The sequence below is a fragment of the Cotesia glomerata genome, linkage group LG1 (genome assembly GCF_020080835.1).
Source record: "Cotesia glomerata isolate CgM1 linkage group LG1, MPM_Cglom_v2.3, whole genome shotgun sequence".
NCBI lineage: Eukaryota > Metazoa > Arthropoda > Insecta > Hymenoptera > Braconidae > Cotesia > Cotesia glomerata.
In genome coordinates, this window is record NC_058158.1 from 24,374,306 (window position 1) to 24,393,212 (window position 18,907).

Consider the following 18,907-nt stretch of genomic DNA (forward strand, 5'->3'; position numbering starts at 1 on the left):
AAGAATATTATTTCGTTGATAAAAATCATTGGAAATACCAAAGTTAATAAATGCTCAGAAATTGTGTAACACATAAATAGATATGATTATTCAATATAAACGACAATAAGATAATATTTCGCAGTGGTAATAAATGCTTACAATTTATACATCTTATAAATGGAATGATTATACTAAATGTCAGTATGTTTCAGAATCAAACTCGTGCTGACGTTAAAATAATAGGTAGGCAAGACAATTAAAATTACAAATTATTAAGGCTGTGACCTAATTAATGATTAAATTACTGCGTACCTACTGATCTACAATATAATGGACATGTAATTTTTTATAATACGGTATCATACGTATATTTTTTTTTATATATAATAAGTTTGACTTCAATTGCTCAATCGTTTAAACAAAAATATTTCACCATTTTTTTTTGTAGACTTAATTAAACTTCATTGATGAATAAGTCCTTTCACTTGTTTAAAAAAAAAAAAAAAACATTGGTTCGTCTTTTTAAACTATTTACATACATAAAACGTGATAAAAAACTTTCTTTATATTTTAGACACTTATAAAACGAAGTGAAAATAGTAACTTGATTCCAACTTTAGTTTCTTGATCACTAAAATAAAACATTTGTTCATAATCAGTTTACTTTACAATTTTTAGATTACTTTTTAACTTATTTTAAGTATAAACAGTCACTTATCTAATACTATTTTTGATAAATTACTTTTTTTTTTTAATTATATCTTTTTGACAACTAATTATTTTTGGCCATAGAAAATAATTTAATTAAATATGAGTATCGAATTTCTATATTAAAATGTCATTGATCCCTAATATTATTTTTTATTTTGTCTTTTTTTTTATTGTTTTAGCAATTAGTACTCACACAACGATATAACTATAAAACATCAAATAAATGCTATCTTTTCATAAACGGAGAAATATATACAAAAATTCCATTTGTTAAAAACAATAAAAAGACATTTTTCTATTTTAATCAAAATGAAATTTATAAATATTAAAATATGATCGTTTTCGTCCGTAAAGTATATAGGCTAAAAATGGAAATTTCTCCGTAAGATAAAAGCCTATTTTCATTTGATTATTAAAATGAGCGCGAAAAATACTTGACCACCAGTAATGTACTGGCAATAAATGTTTATGAACAAAAAGCTGAAGATACAATATTATTTTACTGTACAATGACAACGATGTGTCATCAATATCTAGTGAGTGATTATTATTTGGTATAGCTGAGGCTATCAGATGGCATGTAAATATTCTGAACGATTTATTATTTACAAACGGATTTATCGGCCATAATCCTTCTAAAAGAGCATTACTCATTTCTTCGAAATCTTTTGATTTTTTAGTATAATAAGGAACGAAAATTTCTTCCAATAATCTCCGACAAAGTGCTTTACTTTCTTTTACAGTTCCATTGCAAAGATTGAATCTAAAAAAAAAATTAATTCAATTACATTGATCAAATTTTAACGATAAAAATAAGAAATAAATATTCTGCTACTAATTTACCTTTCTTCTGTACCCAACGTTCGTCCAATGACACGCCAAAAATGAAGAAGACCATCGAGTTCTTCATCGTTGGTAGCAACTCCTAAATAATCTGCACATAATAGAGTGAAACCCATAAAACCAAATTGAGTAAGAGCCATATCAAGTTGTGAAATTCGACCTATTCCAGCTTCACAGCTACGTTTAGAAGCAATACAGTGCTTTTTACGGACATTTTTCAAGGATACAAATAATCTAAAAAAAAAAAAAAAAAAAAAAAAAAAAAAAAAAAAAAAAAAAAAAATTATATTAATAGCAATCCTTAATTTATTCATTTGTATTTCTAGTAACAGTTTAGATTTGAATTTTTACTCAGAACCAATAAAAAAATAAAAACTAATATGGTAATTTTTGCAGGTACGGTGATTAAAATAAATATTGTAGACAAGATACAGTTGAAGGATAAACATATTCTTAAATCACGGCATTCGCATTCTGGCGTCTCATATTGTGTCAATGAACGCTATTTAAATTAATTTTATTTTTGCCTCATACATAGTATTTCCAGCTTCGTTAAAGAAAAAAAAACATTTCAACTAATGTCGAATAAAGCTCTTATTTTAAGAATACAAAAAATATAGAAAAAAAGTATTAACATACACAAGTAATTTTTAGTATTCATATTAGACAAAATAAGAACATTATTATTTTACTTACTCACTATCCTCATCCGGTGAATTTTTATACCAGATGCATGTATGAAGAATAGTCGCAGCGTATCTACGAAAGGCAGTACATGGATTACCGCTTTGTTTCGTAAATTTTAAAATATCAAGAATTGACGGGACCGTAAGAAGAAGTAGCAATCCGGATAATTTAGCAATCATCATAGTAAAAATATTTTTTCTAAAGACATTCTGACCCAAACGAAACTTGACTGGATCGTAATAATCAGGCAAAGTCATTTCTGATTCATCAAAATCAGCAGGAGTTTTAGATCCTTCTTTTAAGAGTAATTGAAGTCTTTTTTCAACTGCATCGTACTCTGTAAAATAATTCAATGATGTAAACTTTAATTTAAACTACTAATTTTAACTTAAACTGCATGTGTAAACATTTTATCAATAATATGAGATCGTGTTAATTGATAAATGAAAATAAATTAGGTATTCCATGTTCAACATTTAAGTCTACATCTAAATTAAGTACGAACAATGAATGTCCAAATAAGTGATCGTCTTGCGCTTTCATCACCAATACTACTCAATAATATAATTCACACCGGTGCAGTCACGTTTACATGATATTACATGTGTTAACACGAGAAACGAATTTCTAATCAAGTTATTCTGTCTACAAATTCAATTTTTTTTTTTTCATCAAACATCTATTTAAATATTTTATTTTACCATCTTAAAATTGATAAAATTTTCAAGTCATTTACAATTTTGCGAAAACTATTAGTAAAAGTATTAGATTGAAAAAAAAAAAAAAAAAAAAATGCCAACTGCAGTCAACTGTGTAAAATACAGAAAGTGAGTCGAGGTCGTTTAGTTTCTGCACTAACATTTTCATTAGACAGATGAAGTTATAATTTATGAATAAATATTAAATAAAATAATTTATAAAAATGTTTCTAGAGCAGTTATTTGAGTTTTGAATGGTAATAACGATAATTAAAATTGACAGTAAAAAATAATAATTATTTGAATTTACTTTTACCTGTTTGCTCGAATTCTTCAGATTTCTGGAGTACATAACTATCACAGATAATTTTTTGAAACTTCATCGTGTTTTATAAGTAAAAAACACCAATAATATTTTGATGGTACCCTGAGTGACTAGTATACACAGCTATTCACGAGAATATCTACTATAAACTGGCCCCGTTGACTGTTATAGCGGAAAATATAAAAGACCGCGGTAGCGCGTGTTCACGTAAGGCTGATAAAGAAAATCGCAAGAAACATAATGAAGACAATGAAGTAATACAGGAGATACGACGGTACTCATAGCAAGAACGGAGAAGACTTTTCTCTCACCTAGCAAATCAAATGACTTAAACTCCTGCTTCTTGCTTGGCTGACGCTCTTTCTCTTTTTCTTCTTACCTCTAGTCAGGATGGAAGGGCAAAGAACGCAATATGTCGGTCAGCCACATCTCCGGAGAAAGGTATTGCGGTCTCCCTTCTTAACTCTTAGCTCTTACAAAAATCCTGTTTCAGCTAATTTAATTCTTTTATCTCAATGTCATATTGTATTCATTTTTTCACTTGGATCAGCATTATTAAAATAAAAAAAAAACCAGTCGATTACGAAGTAAAGTTCATACAGAATCCATAATAAAACTTTTTTGTTTTCTTCTTTAACACCGAATATGTGCTAAAGTCATATGTCTTTTCACCGTTTATAATTGAAAATGACAAATGATCATGAACACGTGATTTAACTAAGCAAAAGCAATCTTGTGAGGAGGCAAAATGTCAAAAATAGATTACTCTTATAAACTTTCGAATACTCGCGTGTCTTTAACTTCCTTGTTAAATAAATCAATTATTATTGATGATGACCATACATTTACATAGAAATATTATTCTTCAGTCGGTTGATTTTTGTCACATATGCTCACAATTGTTACTGATGTTAGTAGAAATAATGTAATAAATATTATTTTATTCGTTGACAGCGAAAGTCTAACTGAGGGAAAGCTTTTGTTACTATTTACTGAGCCGCACATTGTCAACTTGCCGTCAGATTCGGTCACTCTACAATAATATAAATTCGTATCCGTGGTTTATGATAGCAAAGGTGAAAGTCAAGAAGACTACGTGAGAGTTTACACACCAACACCACCTATTTGATTTCTAGTTGTAACTATTTTCGTTTTTTATTAATCAAACTATTACATACTAGTTATTTTTTAAAAAACATATGTCATGCATAAATTTTTTAATTTTTAATTCAAGAAATTCAGGTTTTGCAACTTTTAATTTAATAAAAAATGTAATCTACGACATAAAAATATTGATGTAATAACATGATGACACTTGCTTTTTTATTATTTTGGTACCATTTTAAATACATACACGAAAAAAAAATTATAGCAATTGTTAATATGATTTTATAAAATTTTTTCTTATTCTATTATAGGAACTACGGCTGTAAATTATAGGAATAGTTCCAATAGTTGTAAAAATGCTATCTATAATTCTATAGAAATAGTGTAGTATAATATCGTGGGGAACATTCTCAATTTTCACAAAAAATAAAATCAATCAATTTCAATAATTTTAGTATACCTATTTAATTTTTAGGCGAAAAAGATATGGAGAGGAATATATTCTCTAAATTACTAGGATCAGAGCAACGAAAAGTCTAAATAAATGCAAAATTTGATGATCCTTTAAGCCTGAGGCCGTGGGTTAAGTTCCCAATAGAGGGTAAGTCCTTAGAAAGAAGATAATCAAAATTCATTACTAGGACAAGTACAGTAGATAAATCTTTCTTTTACCTAAGAATACTGTTTTCTTGCTAAACTCTTAAAAATTTAATTTTTAATCAATAATTAAGTCGATAATTTCATCTAGCACTAAATCTCGCGAATGAGCGTTTTATTTTATTGAGTAACAAAATTGTTAAATTCTCAAATAATTAAATAAATTAAGTACAAATAATAAAAGTCAATTATTAAATTTATTAGTTAATACAGCTTCGACATTTTGTAGCAGCTGAGAATAGTTCAAAATTAATTAATGAAATTCATAAGTAAGGGCAATAATTTATTCGTAAATTGGGAATTTATCATTTAATTGATTTGGTTGAAATTTTTTAGTTATATCAGATTTCCTCGAATATTATACTAATCGACGAACATCATCAATTATAAAATTATATACGGCAACGTAGCTATTCCCACGGATCATTTCCTTTTTTAAGATGACCAATTTCCTTAATGCACTCATCTAAGATTTGTTCTTTATCAGCTTTTGAACCAAAATGTTGATAGAATAAGTAGTATGGATTAATTTGCACGTTAGCAATTTTCAATATGATAATATGATGCAATATAATTGTTGAGATATAATTAAGACGGCAAATATAATTTAAACGGCTAACTATGTTAATGTGAGCTATAAATTCAAAATTAATTTAAAAACTTCCTAAATCGAAAGTAATCTTTTGTTAACTATTATAACTATTATAATCCAATGCATTGGCACACTGATAAAAAAATTGACTTGACTCAAGAGCCAAACTCTGGAACCAAGAATTCCATATTGAAGAAAATGATTTCCTTGAATCAAGAGAATTAATTCTCGAAACAAGAAAATTTTTTTAGACCAAGAATAATTTCTTAGCTCAAGAATTTATTCTCTTGACTCAAGAAAATCATTTTCTTCAAATGGTATTCTTGGTTCAAGAGTTTGGCTCTTGAGTCAAGTCAATAATTTTATCAGTGCATCAGCACCTTTAATAAGAAAAAATGTCACTATTGGTTAGTAAGATTTTTCAACAGCATAGTGCGGTGTATATCCTGATCTTTCATCTTCAATCTTAATCTCAGCTCCTAGATCTAGCAAACTGTTTAAGCAAGACATATTATTATATTATGCTATTTAATGAATATGATACAATTCGGTGCATCAATTACTTGAATCAAGTAAATAATTTTGAAGAATTTCATCTTCTTGATTTGAGTAGAAAAATTCTTAAGAGCAAGATCACGTCAACTGGACCCCCTATTTTCCACTTGATTATGAAAATTAAATTCATGTATTTTTTTATAAGTATATACCAAGATAAAATGATCCCCGAAACGATTTTTAAAAATTTCGATTTTAACAATAATTTTTTTTACAATGAAAATTTTAGGTACTTTTTATTAAAAAATGGATTGTAAATCAACCGTTAAAGTTAAATTAATGGGACTTGAGGGATTTGTTTTTAAAATGTTTATATTTTAATAAAATATTAATAACTAAAAATTATTTGTTTATTATCATATTGTTAATTAACTTTTAAGTTAACAAATGAAAATTTCACTGACTTCTCGGTGAAAAAATGAAGTTTTTTTTTATCGGTTACATGCGTTATTTATTAAAGTTTAAGATTTCAGAAAAAAATTTCACTGCTCGCGATTTGTTTAAACAATATAAATTTATTTATCACAGCGCGCCGAGCGCCAGGCGCTGTTAGAATACCGCGCCGTCGAACGTCAGACTATGGTACAGCTTTGATTAATTATAATTAAAAATAACAATTAAAAATATAGTTATCAAACAAATTTTATTATTATTATGATCAATATTATGACTAATAAAATAAGTGATTTTTCTATTATTAAAGAAAAATAGAAAAAACGAACTAGGGGAAGGGCGGGCAAAACGGATATGTTAATTTAAAAATGAAATAACAAATATATATTATAATCATATCCATTCTTCACTTTGGCTAATAATTTTTTGGGTAATTGAAGTTTATAATTAAAGTAAAATAAAAATAATAACAAAGAAATTCTTCTTCGAAATTAAAAAAAAAAAAAAAAGTCAACATTATCTGTTTTGCCCTACCAGGGCGTGCAAAATGAATACTCAGGTCGCGTAAAACGAATACTGATTGGAAAATACATTTCAATCAAAACAATCGTCGCAAAAATATCAACCGCGTCCTGAATATGAAGAAAAAAAATCAAATCTGCATCGTCCTTAACAACATTAAACTAAGTACTGTATACTTACGATTTAAAATTTTATTTTTTTTCCTAAATTTCAATATTTATAAAAAAAAATTCCCACAAGTATGCAAAACCAATGCTTTATCGATAACGGTAAGTGTAGTTACATAATAGATTGATAGATTGCTGTTTAAAATGTTTCTATCGACCGACCAGCGATTTAAAACGATTATTCATTTTACCCGCCCTCTCCGTCTTGCCCGTCCGTCCCCTAGTATTAAATATTAAATTTTGTAGACATTTGTTAACTTTATTTTATTTTTTTTTTTTAAATTTGGTTAATAAAAACTTTTTTATCTTCCGAAACATTATTATATTATTATTAATAATATAGTAATATATTACTATATTATTACTAGCGGACCAGACAGACGTTTTCTTGTACACACGTCTTAAATTAAAAAATTTCAAGTTTATTTAAATGAGCTGTTACAGTTTGGACCGTTTTGATGAAAATTATTATTAAAACGTTATTATAATGACATATTTCAATTAGCACCTGATTGATTTCAACACAATTACACAAAATTTTTTTGAATTTCGATTATAATTTTTTTTCTCAAATGAATATTCGATACTGTCTGTCAGATCCAATGTAAAACATTCCAAGATCAAGAACAATTTATAAGTAAAAATTTAATTGAATAAACATTTTTCTGTGGACTGAATTGTGAATCTAAACCATTTTCGAATCCACCTAAAGACATACAAAAAGTTTCATTAAAATTGGTCCAGCCGTTTAGAAAAAGTTCAGTGACAAACACACGCACAGAGAAAATATATATATAAATATGTATAAAGATTAATAATACAATAATGTGTCGGAAGATAAAAAAGTTTTTATTAACTAAGTTTAAAAAAAAATAAAATAAAGTTAACAAATGTCTACAAAATTTGAAATTTATTACTAGTTCGTTTTTTTTATTTTTCTTTAATAATAGAGAATTTAATTATTTTATTAGTCATAATATTGATCATAATAATAATAAAATTTGTTTGATAATTATATTTTTAATTGTTATTTTTAATTATAATTATAATTAATTATAATTAATCGAAGCTATAACATAGTCTGACGTTCGACGGCGCGGTATTCTGACAGCGCCTGGCGCTCGGCGCGCTGTGATAAATAAATTTATATTGTTTAAACAAATCGCGAGCAGTGAAATTTTTTTCTGAAATCTTAAACTTTAATAAATAACGCATGTAACCGATAAAAAAAAACTTCATTTTTTCACCGAGAAGTCAGTGAAATTTTCATTTGTTAACTTAAAAGTTAAGTAACAATATGATAATAAACAAATAATTTTTAGTTATTAATATTTTATTAAAATATAAACATTTTAAAAACAAATCCTTTAAGCCCCATTAATTTAACTTTAACGGTTGATTTACAATCCATTTTTTAATTAAAAGTACCTAAAATTTTCATTGTAAAAAAAATTATTGTTAAAATCGAAATTTTTAAAAATCGTTTCGGGGATCATTTTATCTTGGTATGTACTTATAAAAAAGATACATGAACTTAATTTTCATGATCAAGTGGAAAATAGGGGGTCCAGTTGACGTGATCTTGCTCTTAAACTAAAAAATTCTTCTGGGTTTAAGTAAATTTTACTTGATTCAAAAATTTTTCGTTTTGATTCAAGACACTGAAATTCTTCAAAATTATTTTCTTGGTTTAAGAATTTTTCTCTTGATTCAAGTTAATTTTTTTTTCTGTGTATAAAACTGACGTTCGAATTACGATTGAAAAAAAAAATCTATCACTTCCTAGTTATTTGGGATAATCACTATGAGAAATTCTACAATTTCGTTTTCATATCGTCTATATTCTTCACTTATAATCAATTGTGACATGAGATTTGTTGAATCTGAGATACGCATAAATCTTACCGCCCTCAAAGCGATCGATTCTAAACCTTCAAGGTCAAATTGTTTTTGTTGCCAAATATAAAAATTTATAGTTAAGTAAAAAACTCAGTTATTGACTACGACAACTTTAAGTTTGTTTCTAACGACCGAAAGCTCAGGTATATCGTGTACCAAAAGGTAAAAGGGCGCATAATTTTTTTTTTATCACCAATCGACTGGTAGACATATTCTTCGCCTAAAAATGAAACATTGATTTCCTAAAGCTAAAAGGGCGTATGTCTATTTATGCGCCCTTTTAGCTTTAGGAATTTAAAAACTTTATGATCTAATGCTAAAAGGGTCTACCAATTTTTTTTCTATGCAATTCACTGAAATGCTTATTTTTAGCCTAAAAATTAAAAAAAAAACGGTAGAGTCAAAAAGGCGTATTCTAAAGTACTATCATTTTTTTTATTCATTATTTACTTTTAATCCCATTAGTTATTGATTAATTTATTTATCCATTGCTTGTAGAAAAATAGTTTGAAATTATTATTTCTTCATTATGGTTTAAGTACTCAGGAAATTTTTTTTTATTTATTAAATTTTTTCATTTCGTAGTCACCTGGATTTTTTTAAAAACAAAATTAAAAAGAATGAAAAATTTTAAATAAAAAAAAAATTATTCTGATTTATAGTGTACTTATAATCCAAGACAATAATTAAAGAAAAAATCAGTAGATTTCGGTTTTTTTTTCTTTGCTCCATGAAGTTGATACTTTCATTATTTTTTATTGCTGCATTTTTAATGAATTTTAAAGAAAAAAAAATGTGTCGTAGGTGAAATAGTATATTGTGTGACTAGGGATGAAACAAAACGATTTCAGACCAGAGTGAAGTTGCCTGCCCGAGCGAAGCCAGGGCTGGCATCACTCGGTCTGAAACAGTGAAGCCAGATCGTGAGCAGAAAAATCCCCACCCAGCATTACGCACCGTGTTATTTCGCTTGGGGAAGGGGACATTTCTGCTCACGATCTAGCTTCACTGGTCTGAAATCGTGTTTCATCCCGCGTCACATTATATTTTTCATATAAGGTAAAAGTCCCTATTATGAGACGATGTCCCCATTTATGATACACTTCATAAAAATACTATTTTATAAAAAAAAAACACACCCCTAGCATACTAAAAGTATAATAAATATATTATTTCATCTATTTCAAAAGCAATTTTCGACTTTGGCTGTTAATTAATTCCATACTGTTTTTAAAAAATATTTATTAAAGTGCGAGGTTTGTTATTTGTGCTCAAAGCCACGACCAAGAATAGTAAAACGACAACGGCAACCTAGTTTTTTATGTTAGTGTAATTTTATTGTGTCTTCTACTTTTATATTAAATTGTATATCAATTGAAAGCTGATGATTAATAGATTTTATTTCTATACACATTTATAAATTTTTTTTTATTATAATATTTTAAATCTGAGTGTCTCACAATGCCTACACTTATTTACGTTAATGCCCCGGTTTATGAGACACTTTTCTCGGTGTACTGTGTAATACGGACATATGTTTTTCGACTTGTCCCGATTAAGTGAGACAGTGTACATTTATAAGATTTTATATTGCTAATATGTGATATTAGTTATAAAAATAGTGCAATTATATGTTCTAAAATATTGGCTATTATTAAAACCTCAAATATTTTTCTAAAAGTAAGTATTTTAACTCAAATAGCTTTAGATCATGAATCTAACCTCAAATCATATAACATTGAATAACTTTGTCAACAAGTTTTTCTGTTTTTTAATTAAAACTTTTGGATAAATTTATAATATTTTTTTGTATATTGATTCTGAAAATATATTATTTATTTCGTATTATTTCAGACTAAGTAAAAAGTAAATTATAATAAAAAGCTGAGATAATGAAGCATAAACAAAATTCCAAAGTGATAAAACTCAATCATCAAATTCAACCAAAGAAAAAAGTGTTGTGTTCCAAAATGAATAATAAAATAGAGAAAAAAGTTAAAAGGATTAAGTATTTATAATTCGTCAAATATAGAAAAACTCTAAAAGCAATGGAAGACACAGAGTTGTCCTTGAGAAAAGCAGCTGCTGTTTATGGAGTACCGATTGCTACCCTTGCTAAATGAAAAAGTATTAGTCCTGAGAAGGCAAAAATTAGAACTGGCCCGGTGACAGTGTTATCTTTAAAAAGAAGAGGATGTTATTGTTCAGTGGGTTTTGTACAGAGCAGTAATAGGGTCACCTGTGACAAAAACTGAATTATTGAAGATGTATAACAATCCGTTACTGTCTTAGACAGTATCATTTTAATGGGATAAACTGTGAACAAAATAATTTAATGAATGATGGACAACTTTACGGTTATACATGAATCTAGTCAAGTTAGTCTTCAAGAATCATCAATTGATAGCAATAACGTAATACGGAGCACTTCTAAAGACTTCAGTGAACACAGCCTAATTGATCTAACTATCTCTACTGATGATACAAATTTAGATATATCTGCACAGCCCAGAGAGATTATAACAGAGCTCACAAATATTCATTCTACAAATCCTATAAACAACAAAGTTCATCAATTAGGTATGTAAATGTCAACCTCACATTCATGTTCAATAAATTTAACTTAATGTGACTGTTTTTCAGAACTTATGATAGAAAATTCAGATCCTATGCTTGCAATGATTGACAAATATCGTTCTATTCACAAGATTTTATCAATAACTGTTGATAAAGGTAATGTAAAATAATTGTTTATGAACTAGTTTTAAAAATTATGAATAAAATTACGAAAAATTCATATTTTTAGATAAATGTTCCGAAAAACCTCCGAAAGAAATATTCACTTTGCCATTGAATTATTTACCGAAGAAAAAAACAATAAAAATTGAAAAACAGGCAAGTCAAAGTTATCATTTGTGGACACCTCTGATGAATGGTACAAACAAAAGTTAAAAAGAAAAGTTAAAAACATGAAAGAAGAAAGATTTAACAATAAAAAAATATAAAAAGAAGAAAACAAAATTAATGGCTCAAGTCAAGGAATGACAAAAAAAAATCAAGAAAGAAAAGTAGATTTAATTCAATAATTTGCGTTGATTAATTGTTTAACTCATAAAAAATTTTTTATAAGTTTATTAAAAATTGAAATAATTCCTTCTTTTGTAAATACGATTGTCTAAAATTAATAAATATATAAAATTTGGTCAACTTTGCTGATTTTTTAACTGTCTCAAAAATAGGGTCCTGTGGTTTGAGACACTGGGGACATGTGACTTTAAAGTGTCTCATAAATAGGGTCATATAGGTTCCTCTAAAAAACCATAATTTAATTAATTTTTAACCAAAAAAATTATAAAAACAATAGAAATATTGATTTAATGATCATCAAATTATCGTATAATGCGATTAAAATTGTATTTTTTTCTTTAATGGATTAATTATTCGCAGGAATGTTCAACCTACCTTGAAAAGTGTCTCATAATAGGGACTTTTACCTTAAGTTGCATTAAAAATGCTAGTTTCAATGTCTGGAGCCAACTAGAACTAGATAGTTTCAGACGAATAGTATAGCGAAAATACCATTTTATTATAAAACTTATAATAAAATAGAAAGTAATGGTTTATTTTTTATCAAACATTATTCGTAAATTGAATAGTTTTCTTTTGTCATTCTTATTTATGCTTAGTAACAGAATTATAATATGTCAGTACAGTTAACGGTTAGAATGACAATTATCAAGGTATAAAATAAACAAACAATTGATAGGATTGAAAATAAAGCTGCAACTTCATTGCACGGGCAGAAAATCGTCATTTTCTGTCCGCCGGGAAGAAATAATTGATTCCTGCCCGGCACAGTCGCATTCGTCTGAAATTGTCTACTTTCGGTTGGCTCAACAGGCATTGAAACTCGCATTTTCAATGCAGGTTATATGAAAAATAGTATATTACATACCTAGGGCCGAGGCGAAGCCGAGGTCAACAAACATGTGATTTGAGGCTTTCTTATTTACTTCCCGTGGAGTGTATACTATTTTTTTGCTTGACGAAGGCAGAAAGGGGCAACTTCGTTTAGCGCAGCGGGCCGAAAGTTGACGCTTTCTGCCCGTCGAGCAAAAAAAAATTTTATTCATATGAATCTTATATCTAGAAACTGATTAACTGCGAAACAAAACAATTGCTTTCATTTTGCTCCTTTTTGTAATAAATGAGCTTTGTGCACTAGACTGTTTTTTGGATCTAACTTGTCTTGTGAAGCTATTTATCAAAATTTTTTATAAAAATTAAAATTTTTTTTATGTGCTCGTTTAGCTTTAGGCACTACTTTTCTAAAAGCTAAAAGCTAAAAGGGATGTCTTGAGTTACGCCGTTTTAGCTTTAGAGTGCTCGAATTTTTTTTTTATAGATCTTTGTTTTGATTGATTTTAACAGAAATGACAAAAATAGTATATTTCACATCTAGGGCAGTTATAATTTTCAAGCCATAATTTAAAGAATACTATATTAGTTAAAATAGATGTGTTATGCCGATTGGCATGTATGTATACATAAATTTTTAAATGTCAATAACTGGGTCTTTTACCTTAGTGCTGGTATTACTTTCGGTAAAGCACTATATTACCATTCAATAACTCCATGACCATATTTTATTATATTCATTTTATACGAGACATCGTAACTTGATCTTTTACTTTGTTTCAGGTATATGTAGCTCCCACAACGTAATAAAAACCTCAATGAAGAATTTTCAAATTTCAGAAATGTCAATTCCTAAGTCACTGTTTATAAATTAGTATTTTATTTTTTATATAATTTCGAGATTTTATTAACTCGACATATTTATTTAATAACCCTATGTTTAAAAAAAATTTTTATCATAAAAATATAAAAATAAAGTGAATTATACATAAAAATAAAGAGTAATTTCAATATTCGTATAATTAATAATTTATTTTCTCATGATTATTAAGTTATAATATTTTCCCTTAATAACTAAATGATTAAAATAATATTTAAAAAAGTTATTTCAATAAAAAATTGAGATATGGAACGTTGTCAAATCATCGTAATCGAATATATTTGATAACTGTGTGAATATTTGTCCATCGAAATTTAGAATTTCTGATAGTAAATGTTCTTCTGACTATGCTATTCTATGATGGAACTATCTCAAAAATTAATCTACTCTGAAAAGAATTTTTAATAAAATCGTACATTAAAATTTATGCTGTCATTTTGCTTAATAAAAAGACAATGACTACGTATTTTAATAATAATAAAAATTTTTTTAGGATGTCATTACGATTAATTGGACATCCGGGAAGATCTCGGCTTAATTTTGTTTATTGAATCATTAATATTAATATTAATATTTTTATTATTATTATTATTGTTATTAATATTTTAATTATTATTATTGTTATTAATATTATTATTATTATTATTATCATTATTATTATTAATATTTATCTTTATTTTTATTATGATTATTATTATTATTATTATCATCATCAATATAAAAAACAGGCAGTTTTATTGAAATTCTATTTAGAACAGTGACCATTATCGCTGATTATGTGGGAATATGTTTTCGAATAATTTATAAAGCAATAAAGTACTATGCTAAAAATTTCTTCGAAGCACCCATTTCATCTTTTGCTTAACAATACGATCTTTCTTTAATATTATACTTATCGTTAACTCAGATTAAACAAGTTACCTGATGATAAAATAATTTTAAAATAATTAAATTTTTCAATTGTAGACGAGTCTATTTTTGTTTCATTCTTTTTTTTTTTTAATTAGACTACTTTTTTATTTTACACGCTTATTTTTAGAAACTTTCTTTTTATCATAAGTTTGTTTGTTTACTATTTTACCACAAGATCTCTTTTTACGTACAAATAAGAGAAACATGCACCAAAATTTTTAAGTTTTCACAGCCTATACGCTATCAAGTTGTACAATTTTAGTACTTCAGGTTATAAAAACTCTATACATGACATCCTTACATCCTTATATTATTCAATGCTGTTCAAACTTTCTTTTTGTTATGATTTTGTACGACTCATGATGCGAAGCATCAGAGAGTGCTTTACGATCGAAAAATTTTTTTACTTTACTCTGAGTTGTAAATTAATCGTCATTACCTTAATTCATATGGAAGAACATTTGAGTAAAGTTATCTACATTTTATGCTTACATTGTCTTTTAAATTGATCAACCTAATTTGTTTTTAGTTGCTTATCAACTGAACTCTCCATATAACTATTTACATTTAAAGTTGTCTTAATTATATAACTTAAAACTACATCCACCGTAGACTATCACGAAGGCACGGCACCCATCTCACTTGTTTCCGTGCAATCTTTAATCGCCATCTGAGTTATTTCGTTTGTCAATCCATCCTGCGTTGATGCGACATCAGATTTTCTTAGTATTGTGTACACTTGATAAACCTGTTCATCACTTTTGTTTAAATTGTAACCCTGTCCATTAACTTTAGACTCGCAGTGTTCATTATTATCTTCAGAAGTACCGGCATTTATTACCGTTGCGCTACTGCAATTATTTATTACCTTAGAAACTTTACTATCACTTTTTATTGGTTTATCATTATTAAAACCATTTCGCTCGGATTCAGAAATGTTTATTTGCTGATTTTTTTCTTCAATCACTGTATTTTCTATATTACTTGGCTGTTCAATTTCAATATCATTCGTAACCGAGTTACCATTTTTTAATATCGATTTACTGTCATTAGATATCTTATTTCTTTTTGGTACCAAGATTTTTGTTCTAACTTGGTTTTTAGAGCTGCTTTCTTGTATTATTTTTTGAGTTTGAATATCATCCAAATTCTGTATTTCTTCAGAGTTATCACAAGTTGGTGTAATTTGTAATTCATCGTCATCCAAATCTGTAACTTGAATTTTCTTTTTATTAGCTGTATTGTCAAATTCTTGATCAGATTTATCCATGGATATTTCAGAATTAATAGAATCAACGTTTGAACTAGAATTGTTTGAATTATCTCGTTGTAGTACTTTAATTGGCATTTTACTTTTTTCGGAATTTTCTTTAGGCCCATTATTACTGGTATGTGAAGGGGAAAATTGTCGTTTATTGTTATTATTTTTCGGCAGTGTGGTGTGATTCTGAGACGGATAAGATCTCCAATTAAAAGATGAATTCATTTGCGGGTCATAAAAAGGATCGATTGGTTCATAAGGTGGAACAGGAGCCATATGAATGGGATTTGCAAGTTGTAATTGCGGTTGCTGCGGCTGCTGCACTCGATGAACTTTAACACACACGTTTTTTTCCGGTAAACGCATAGGTAAATAATAGTGATCATAGTGCATTTGAGAGCCGGGACTAATGCCAGGATTTATACCACCAGACGTAGTTATCGTAGAGCAGGTAAGAGCACTTGCATTAGGTTGAACTTTGGGTTCATTATACGCTGGTCCTATTTGTCGTGGGAGTTGATACTGATACTGAGATGCTGGATATGACATAGAATGTTGTTGAGGTGAAGAATTAACTGATACATTAGAAGCTAAAAACTCTCTAGCTTCTCGTGAACTGATTTTCTGTTCCATTCTTCTAACTCGATTAGCATATTGCAATGACGTAGACCAAGGTTGATAAATATGATCATTCTGAGGCATCGGTAAATTTTGAGGTTGACGAACGTAAGCTAAATCATAATTTTCAGATGTTTTTACAGGTCCACGACTTTGCATTGAGTAGTTTGAGTGGTATTGAGGCGGTTGAGGTTGAATTTGCTGATGAGAATCTTCACTATGAGTCTGATGTATCTGCTGAATTTGATGCTGAGTTTGTGGTGGTGGAGGTCGGTATTGTTGCTGCTGATGCTGTTTTTTTTGCTGTTGTTGCTGTTCTTGCTCAGAATATAGTGGATATTGCGGAACTGGTCTTTTAACTTCTTCACTAACTGGATCACTTTGTGCTCGCGCTTTATCACTTTGTACAACCATCCATATTTCTTTTAATTCACCAGTTATATCACGATCATTTAGAATTTTGTATTGTCTCATAAATTCTACTCCATTATTCATAGCCTCGATAAAATTAAGTAGCAGTTCTATCAAAATAGATTGTTCCTAAAATAAATTTATCAAGTTTATATTAAAAAAGATATATTAAAAGAAATTCAAAGTAATAAACATAAAAAAATTACCTTCAGATCATGAGCATATTTGCCTTTTTTTCGTAAAACTTCTGGATTAGCCATCACAAAAAAAACATTAACCTCTGGCTTTTCTGTCCTTGGTGGATTTATTTTCATACCACCATAGAGTGGCAAACGTTCAAAAGGACAACTTGCCATAGCTATCTTATCCCATGATAAAACATTTATATAGCACGGATGCACGGACCCCTAGACATAAAAAAAAATAAAAACATTAGATGTAAGTACTGACTTGGAATAAAATCAACATTAATAAAAAGTAGTTACTCTTAAAAAATCTTGTATGCACATATGAGGTTGAGGAGGATTTTTAAAAAATCTCGTTCCCATACGCTTTGTTCTTGAACTTCCTTCCGTCATGGTTCTAAAAAAATCCAATAGTAATTACATGTTAAATATTATAAAAAAATAATTCAATAGTAACAAACAATTAACTCATAATAGTAACAACAGAATGATAGTTTTAAATAATAATATTTTTTTCTTGAGAACTTTATCAATCATCAATCAATATATAATAAAAGAAATTTGTTAATTAAATGCAAACATTTTAATTTTCATTGAATAAAAAAATAAATTTACAATTACAATAAGATAAAACATTAAAATATTGTTGAATAGTAGAAACAACAAGTAAGTGGATGATCAAAAGTTGTGGTTAATTGTTAGTCATTTTTGTAAACAAAATATTGTTCAGTATTTGGTGATTTAAACAACAATAAACATAACCACTAATTTTGTTTAGTACAAAAAAAGACCTCCAGATAAAAATTATTAAGACAATACAACTGATTCAATTATTAAGTTCTGTATATCTATATATCTATATATACATATAAAAATGGATCTTGTTGTTAAACTTACACAATAATATTTAAGTGTAACCAGAAGAAAAAATAAAATTAAACGGGTGTGGACCCAAATAAAAACATTATTGTTGATCGGCGAAGATAAACTTTTAAAAAAAGTTGTAAATTTTGTTATTTTAGTAGAAAATATTTAGCGAGATCTCTTTTTCTTTTAATCTTCAATCTTTTTCTATATGTTTATTATTTTTTAGAGAAATCTAAAGAATACTAAGTATAGTTTTACCTTAAGGGGGCACGATAGTAGAACAGATAACTGATGTGGGGTCTCCTATTTTTGGTTTTGTCATCATTTACCGACGACAAATAATAAAGATAAATATTTTGTACAGAAATTACCAGTAGCGCGATCACTCTGCTCAGCTAACTGCATTACCGAGCAAAAACGATTGATAAAAATTGATAAAAAAATTCCGTTGAATTTTATCAATGAACTATCCCTGATAGCCACAGTTTCAGACCAACCAAGTTGGTGTCAGATAGTTGCCACCAATTTAGCGACAACTTGCGGTCAACTTCCGAATTTGTAACTGTTGGTGTCAAGTTGGCTACAAGTTTCTGAGAAAAACAAGACCAATCTACTGCCGCAATATGTCGCCAAATTTCTTGAGAAACTTGTCGTCAATTTGGTGCGAAAGAGTTTCGAAAGCAATTTTTGCCGACAACTTGGTGTCAACTTGGTGAA

At 27.9% G+C, this 18,907-nt stretch overlaps 3 protein-coding genes and 1 long non-coding RNA gene across 6 annotated transcripts; 2 read left to right on the forward strand and 2 right to left on the reverse strand.

Moving 5' to 3' along the window:
• Positions 1-989: 989 nt before the first annotated feature.
• On the reverse strand, positions 990-3,964 carry LOC123271492. Its single transcript, XM_044737839.1, has 4 exons — positions 3,238-3,964; positions 2,233-2,560; positions 1,537-1,770; positions 990-1,456 (listed from the first exon to the last, which is right to left on the reverse strand). The coding sequence occupies exons 1-4, from the start codon at positions 3,302-3,304 to the stop codon at positions 994-996; spliced, it is 1,092 nt and encodes a 363-aa protein (XP_044593774.1). The 5' UTR covers positions 3,305-3,964; the 3' UTR covers positions 990-993.
• Positions 3,965-10,195: 6,231 nt separating this feature from the next.
• On the forward strand, positions 10,196-11,122 carry LOC123261073. Its single transcript, XR_006508605.1, has 2 exons — positions 10,196-10,818; positions 10,993-11,122. It is a non-coding gene; the product is annotated as an uncharacterized LOC123261073 (long non-coding RNA).
• A 358-nt stretch (positions 11,123-11,480) lies between these two features.
• LOC123273385 lies at positions 11,481-12,154 on the forward strand. Its single transcript, XM_044740816.1, has 3 exons — positions 11,481-11,718; positions 11,782-11,871; positions 11,945-12,154. Exons 1-3 carry the CDS (start codon positions 11,481-11,483, stop codon positions 12,088-12,090), a joined length of 474 nt encoding a protein of 157 aa, XP_044596751.1. The 3' UTR covers positions 12,091-12,154.
• Positions 12,155-14,984: 2,830 nt separating this feature from the next.
• Positions 14,985-18,526, reverse strand: LOC123261041 (putative uncharacterized protein DDB_G0272516). 3 transcript variants are annotated; one of them, XM_044722529.1, is made up of 4 exons: positions 18,449-18,526; positions 17,624-17,720; positions 17,345-17,545; positions 14,985-17,267 (listed from the first exon to the last, which is right to left on the reverse strand). In XM_044722529.1, the coding sequence occupies exons 2-4, from the start codon at positions 17,714-17,716 to the stop codon at positions 15,465-15,467; spliced, it is 2,097 nt and encodes a 698-aa protein (XP_044578464.1). In that variant the 5' UTR covers positions 17,717-17,720; positions 18,449-18,526; the 3' UTR covers positions 14,985-15,464. The 3 variants fall into 3 exon arrangements, with proteins under 3 accessions (XP_044578464.1, XP_044578452.1, XP_044578455.1); XM_044722517.1 differs by lacking the exon at positions 18,449-18,526 and adding an exon at positions 18,221-18,273; XM_044722520.1 differs by lacking the exon at positions 18,449-18,526 and adding an exon at positions 17,945-18,092.
• Positions 18,527-18,907: the final 381 nt, after the last annotated feature.